At 43.6% G+C, this 7,211-nt stretch overlaps 2 protein-coding genes across 2 annotated transcripts; one reads left to right on the forward strand and one right to left on the reverse strand.

Annotated features, from left to right (window-relative positions):
- Positions 1-875: 875 nt before the first annotated feature.
- cryba1l1 (crystallin, beta A1, like 1) lies at positions 876-1,957 on the reverse strand (the record flags this gene model as incomplete). The annotated part of the gene is given in 5 exon segments (XM_014007085.1): positions 876-1,018; positions 1,104-1,245; positions 1,360-1,478; positions 1,590-1,672; positions 1,847-1,957. Coding segments are annotated over 4 exon segments (479 nt in total), but the record flags the coding sequence as incomplete, so codon positions are not given.
- A 2,575-nt stretch (positions 1,958-4,532) lies between these two features.
- crybb1l1 (crystallin, beta B1, like 1) lies at positions 4,533-6,214 on the forward strand. The gene is made up of 6 exons (XM_014007073.1): positions 4,533-4,600; positions 4,711-4,805; positions 4,897-5,015; positions 5,095-5,227; positions 5,320-5,462; positions 5,543-6,214. The coding sequence occupies exons 2-6, from the start codon at positions 4,716-4,718 to the stop codon at positions 5,712-5,714; spliced, it is 657 nt and encodes a 218-aa protein (XP_013862527.1). The 5' UTR covers positions 4,533-4,600; positions 4,711-4,715; the 3' UTR covers positions 5,715-6,214.
- The last annotated feature ends 997 nt before the right edge of the window (positions 6,215-7,211 follow it).

Raw genomic sequence — 7,211 nt, forward strand, 5'->3', positions numbered from 1 at the left:
GATTCTAGTAAACCAAGTTGAGTAAATTGAACAATTATATTTTAGAGTGCCTAAACAACTCCTTTCATGTTGAGTTCCAGTCATTTTAAAATTTGTCTCATGTAATTAAGTGTTAAATCTTAATTAAATTAAGTAAAAGTGTTATTTATAGGTTTTGAATGTAACAAAATTAAAGTAAAAGTTACAATTAAAAAAACACTTGGTAAAATTACAGATCCATCCATTATCTTAACCTCTATCTTCCTTTCAGGGACACTGGTGCCCATATTCAGCAGTCACAGTGGGAGGGGTGGGGGACACCCTGGACAGGTCTCTCATGTCCATCACAGGGACACATTGAGACAAACGTTCTCGCTCTCACTCACACCTAGGGACAATTTAGAGTTACCAGTTAGCCTAACATTTGTGTTTTTAGTTTGTGGGAGGAGACTTGGAGTGATTGGAGAAAACCCACACATGCATGGATAGAACATGCAAACTCCACCCAGAAAGCTCCTCAGCCAGGATTTGATCCAGCAACCTTCTTGCTGAGAGGCAACAGCTCCACTAACTGAGCCACCGTGCTGCTCTAAAATTACAGAGGCTCGAAAAAAAATCAAGTACTGTAATAAAGTAAATGTACTTTGTTGCGATACACCTCTGCAAACTTGCTACTTATTAGTAAGAAAAAAGAAGTGCTGAGAATATCTTTCAATATATTTTCTTGACTAAATGTTTTTATATATAATTTTACCAACAGACCAACTTAATCAAATCAGCAGCTGAAGTTTAAAAGCCTTTCTCCGACTGTTATATGTCAATTAAAAGTTCATGTAAATAAGTCAAAATAGCTCTTTAGGTTTCTGTTGTGTGGCGACACGTCGGTGAGAACTTACGCGCCGCACTGCACATGCATGGAGCCAACCTCAGGCATCATCCAGCCCATGGCCTGCAGGGAGGGGTAGTCATCGCTGACCTCCACGCTGCGGCCCATGAAGTTCTCCTTCTCGAAGATGATCATGCGGCTGCTCTGGTGGGACTGAAGGGGACACACACGCAGAGGCAGGGTTTCACTCTCTCAGATCTGTGAGGGCTCAATCAGGTGGACAGGTGGGTGTACTCACGGCGCAGTAGATGGGGCGCAGGGACATGAGGCGCTCCACATGGTAGGAGATGGACCCGCTGTAGGAGTCCCAGTGGGGGTATTCGCCTCTCTCCAGGATGAACTGCTGGCCCTGGAAGTCGTGGTGCTCGAAGCCCACCCAGCTTCACAAACAGACACACAAAGGGTCACTTTATGCATCCATGTTTGAAACAAAATTTTGAAAACAACGAGGGGAAATAATGCAGCTGTGTGGCTTTATCCTTTGAGAGACTTACGCTCCGCTCTCCACCCTGATGGAGCGGATGTTGTCCAGTCCACACTCCTGGATGTTGTAGCACTCAGAGGTGAACTCCAGGCACTTTCCCTGGAAATGCTCCTGCTCGAACACGGTCACCTGAGGAACACCGTTTTTCTTTTGTTACATTTTTTTTACGCTCTTTTATGTCAGGGATGCACAAATCAGAATCAGAAACTAATTTGTTGCGCAGATAAAGGTGAGTTTTACCTTGAAGAAAGGAGCCATGCCCATTCCTGAGTTGAACATYGGCTGCATCATTTGGGACTTTGTAGTTCTGTACATCTTGACCCCTGATGAGCACAGAAAGGAAGAAAACAAAAAAGATTTTATCTTTAAAGGATGTTGAAACTCTAATATTTTTGATGCTTATTTATAACTATTTACTTGCTTTATATATACATAAACAAGAGAAGGGGGTTTCAGTAAAACAAGTGCTTCAGCTGGACGGAGAGCAGAGAGCTTACCTATAGATGGGCACGTTACTGGAAGAGTTCGGGAGTGGTACACACGCCTACCGCCTGCCTTTCGTAGAGCTTTGAGAGAACCTGGCGCTTCAGTTTTATACCGACAGTGCGCGTCCACGCCTCTGGCAGCAGAGGTGAGGAGTGGCTCCTCCTCCCCTCCCTCCCTGGTGACCCTGCACACCCCGGCTCCTCCACCGCGCCCCCCTCAGGAGTTAGGGACGCTGTTGTCCCGCTCCAGCGGCTCCAGCAGGCCAGCTCAGCAGATCCTATAGAGCTCCAGAGGCTGGAGAACAAAGGCGCTCCGGTATGTTCGGGCCCCRGTCAGCAGTCCAGCGTGTGTCGCGGCAACAAAGGGGCCTGGATGGTGGTGGTGTGTGGGGGGATTAGCACAGCAGCAGAGAGGCTCACCAACAGAGATGAATGAGTGGATCTGATGTGTTAGAAGAAAACAAAAAACTGTTTTTCCTTCTCTTGTCTTCAGATGCAGCCGTGCCTTCAGGTGAAGGTGTGCAWTTCAGGTTCACAAAGGTGGGCTCAGGACCCCACTGAGACGCCAAAAATGAAGTTCTTGGAACAATTTCCACCAATCTGAATGTATTTACACCAATACAGTTAAAAAATAAAGTTTTGGATTCAGTTAACAAGATTATGTCAACAGGRCTCACCCACGGGATGCAGGATGTCAGGCATTTACTTCATTTTTACTTTTAAAGTGCATCTAAAATGTGCTTCATGTTTACTCAGCTCAGTTAAGTGGAACCAGTCGACATAAATTGATTGAGTGTAGTTTTAAAACTCAGAGTTTAATTTTAAGATTAAAGTCAGATTTCTGATTTATTTTCACAGAATTAGGAAAAAGTCAGAATAAAGTCAGAGCTATTATCTATGGCCCTGATCCTCTTCCGTACAATCTCATGTGAAATCCCCAGACATGTTGTTAAAGACTCTCAGCTATTATTCCTAACATTATTTGTGTTTATTAAGGACACCTGCTGTGCAATCTGTTGTAGAGGTATATTAAATTATTTCCTGAAACTTTCATTAAATTTCCATCCAGTGGCTAAGATATTTTGCTAACAGACAGGCAGAGTTGACTCCCAGTAATGACATTTTAAATTAAGACCTCATTCGATATGTTAGTGCCCAGAATTTACTGTATGTATTGAGTCTCAGCTACTACTACACCAAATGTCAGGTAAATATCAGGTATCTGTAAGTTTGTCTGAGTTAGAGATATTTTTATGTTTTAGTCAGGTAGTTGTGGTGGCCATGTTTAATTGGTTTGACTCTAAAAAACAAGTGTTTGATGCACATTCAGTGATTATGTTTTGAAAGTTTCATTTAAAATCATCCAGTGGATCAAGAGACATTTTCTTAACAGACAAAAAAAAAAGAAAGAAAGAAAAAAAGCCCTCAGTAAGTTTGAGGAACAACATTCAGGATTTAATGGCGTTAACACATTTAATCGATGCTCCACTGCTGTTCGCTCATTAGAAACAAACAAATAAATAAAAGCATTCAGAGGTACCATCCAGTCAAAGTAGTAAATGGTTCAATCCTCCTGCAGCAGATTGAATGACCCTGAGCAAGACCCCCCACCACCACACAAACACTGTTTCACATCCCACCCTCATCAGTCTGTGAGTGAGAATGTAAATGTTCAGTGTGTGAAACATAAAGTTCAAGTTTCAGTAAAGTAGGACTTACAAAACGCTTGAGGAGCTAGAAAAAAACCTAAAACTTTATTTAAACAAAAAAGAAATGACGACGAGGCAGAACAACACTTACAGAAAACTGGAGGAGCATAAGGAATACAGGAAAGCAGCGAGGAGGACTGGAAGCGAACGCCATGATGTTCAAATGAAGCAAGGACTGAGAACTGAGGGAACTGATGAGTGGAGTGGCTGCAGTTGTGACAGGCGAGATGGGTAACAGGCGGAGGTGACAGGCTAGGAGGAGTGGCTGATGGCACAGAGGCATTCTCAAGATCTACACATAAATAAGAGCACGAGAGCCAAAAAAGCAGGAAATAAAAATGTTATTTATTAATTTTTATTTAACCAGAAAAATACCATTCAGATCAAGAGAAGCCTGGGTTGGAAAGCAACCTAACATGCATGTTTGTGGGCTGTGGCAGGAAACCTTAAGCATGAGACCCCATGTCAGGACTGAGGATTGAACCCAGGACCTTCTTGCTGTGAGCTATTAATGTCATGCTGCTGATATATAACCAAAAAGGCAATAAACTTAATAATAAACACAAAAGACTACAAAACTCAACCAGAATATCCTGAGAGTAAGGCTTTATAGAGCCTGGAGGGATTAAAAACGGTAAAATAATGTATTTGTTTGTTTACACTGCTGAACTCATTTATCCAATAAAATCGTTTTTTTTTTWACATGGATTTATTCTCCTGAGCTCCTGTGTTTGGTTTGTCTCTTACACACAAATGGATGCAAAATTAGACATCACTCACTTCAACAAAGTTGAAAACCATAACCAACGTAATCTAAAATACGAAACTTTCAACCAGAGACTTTGCTCTGACTTTTTTTYCCCCTCTGCCCATCCTCTCTGCCTGTCCCCCTCTGATGAGGTTGGGTTTCTTTTGTCTCCCTCCTCTGACCTCAGCAGGTTTGTTTCTCTGCTCATAATCCCTCTCCTGTGGGCGCCAGCGTATAAAAGCCGGGGTCAGTCTTTGAGCTGCACACACTCAGAGTGAGTCTCGGTTCAGACATCGCACACACAAACAGGTAAGGTGCACTGGTAGGGTGAGGACGTGCAAACTTTAAATTGTTATTTTTTTAATTCAGATAAAGTTTGCTGGTAAAAAAAACAACTCTTTTGTGGCTTCTTTGCTCAGTAATCATGTCCGCTGATAAGTCCAAGACCTCTTCCCAGACTGACGGCAAGGCCACTCAGGGCAAGAAGTCCGAGATGGGAATGATGTCCTACAAGGTGGGTTGCTCCTTGAAACTCCTCTATTATGGCCACATTTATCTAGAAAATAAACAATTATTAAGTCCTCTTGTGCGTTTTCTCCCACCAGATGTACGTGTTCGACCAGGAGAACTTCCAGGGTCGCATGATCGAGATCACCAACGAGTGCATGAACGTGTGTGAGATGGGCATGGACCGCGTGCGCTCCCTGCGTGTTGAGTGTGGACCGTGAGTTCCTTTCATCAGATCTTTTCCCAGATCGAACTCTTTGCCTGGATTGGCTCCCTAACTCTGTCTCTCCCTGCAGCTTCGTGGGATTTGAGCAGATGAACTTCTGCGGCGAGATGTACATCCTGGAGAAGGGAGAGTATCCTCGCTGGGACTCCTGGAGCAACTGCCAGAGGAACGACTACCTGCTGTCCTTCAGGCCCGTCAGGATGGTAAGAACACGGCGGTCCGSTCTTCTCCCACAGATTCCCCCTCTTTTAGCTTTAGAGTTTTCTTTAAACAAGRGGTTTGTTTCGTCCTTGAGGACCCCGAGAAGCACAAGATCTGCCTGTACGAGGTCGGTGAGTTCAAGGGCCGCAAGATGGAGATCATGGACGACGACGTCCCCAGCCTGTTCTCCTACGGCTTCACGGACAGAGTGGGCAGCGTGATCGTCAGCTGTGGAACGTGAGTATTGAGTGAAAGCAGCTGCTGCACTGAGATGCTTCCCCTCTTTAACCACTCCCCCCCCCCCACCCTTCCTGCAGCTGGGTGGGKTACCAGTTCCCTGGATACCGTGGCAGCCAGTTCCTGCTGGAGAAGGGTGACTACAGGCACTTCAACGAGTACGGCGCCCGCTGCCCCCAGTTCCAGTCTGTGAGGCGCATCCGCGACATGCAGTGGCACCCACACGGCTGCTACACCATGGCCAGCAAGTGAGGCTCAGGGAAGGAGAGGAAGAGGAAGAGCGGAAGTGAGGGAGAGGGGCGGAGGAAGAGAGGGAGGGGGAGAGACACCTGAGGCCTCTGCTCTCTCTCCCCCCCTCCCGCCACCACCCAGTCACAGAGAAGACCTCCGCAGAACGACCAGCCAGACCGTGAACCCCACCCTCCATCCCTCTCTGTCTCCTCTCTTCTCTTCCTCCCCTCTGAGCTGAGCTTTGCTCCCCCCACTAGCCCCCTTCTCCCTGTTTTCTCCTCTTTTTTAAGTCCCTCACTTCACACCCCTCCCTCCACAGTCCTCTGAGACGCCAAAGAGGAAGCAACAATACCTCTTGCTGTTTTACACACACGATTCTCGGCTCAGGGTTAWGATGCACCACGGTAAACTGAGTCCTCGGAGCCCCCACTATGTCACCCCCGCCCCTGTGCTTTACATCCTTCTCTGCTGTACAGAATCCTGGCCAAGTTTTCAATAAAAATATGAAYCTTGATTTCAAAGATGTTTGTCCTTTGACTTCTTCGTAATTTATGACGTGTTTCTTAATTTAACCTTTGGGGGGAAAAAGTGACTCAATTTTCTGTAAAAACTACTGCAGCAAAAAAAGACAATGGATCCTAAAATAACATTTTTAGACAACCGATCTTGTCACCTGATGGTGTAACTGCTATCGCACTGAAAAAAAACTAACTAACTGGTTCTACTCTTGTATACTTTTACTATAATAGTTCACCAGAGTTGCTACAGCTAGCTGCTAATATACTGGCACTTGCAAATAATCATAGAATCATATGTAAATAACTCAGTTATTTGGAGTGAGCAAGTCAGACGGGTTAAAATAACACAAGTTCTGCAAGTTAAAGAGAACACATAACTCTCAGTTACAACAGTAACAAAAACAAATACAGATGAGAAGATTAGTTGAAAATCTATTTTTACATTTTCTCAGTGCCTCAACTTTCTTTTCAAAACTAAAAAGCAATAAAATACACCTTAATTTTCTTCCTCTGAAGTGGTCTTCTAATGTTGTTTTAGATAAAATAGCTAACAGGTAAGATATTTATTGTTTATAACCTGTCAGCTAAACCCCACTTTAAAGATCCGATGCCTGTAAGATTTGTTTTGGTTTCTGACCCCTGAGTTTTAGTTGTTTGAATGTTGAAGTTTTTGTGTTTTCTAACTACATACTTTGTGTCATGCTAACTGTTAATAAATCAAAATATTCATCACACTTATGAACAGAATATAACTTTAATTACAAATATTTTCCCAGTAGAATATCCATAAAAAACATWGTTCTGATTTAAATCTGCTTCAGCAGACCTGCACTATTTTTTCTGTCGTTTTGCCGCATTTACTGTTCTGCTATTTTTATGTAGCCTTTTGCTACATTTAGCGTTTTGCTTCGTTTAACTTCTTTTAGTTTTTGTCCAGACTTTTGATACTTTTAGCTTGTTTTTTGTTACTTTTTGCTACTTTCTAATTTGTGTGTGTGTG

This window comes from Austrofundulus limnaeus, unplaced genomic scaffold (genome assembly GCF_001266775.1).
Source record: "Austrofundulus limnaeus strain Quisiro unplaced genomic scaffold, Austrofundulus_limnaeus-1.0 Scaffold1, whole genome shotgun sequence".
Lineage (NCBI taxonomy): Eukaryota > Metazoa > Chordata > Actinopteri > Cyprinodontiformes > Rivulidae > Austrofundulus > Austrofundulus limnaeus.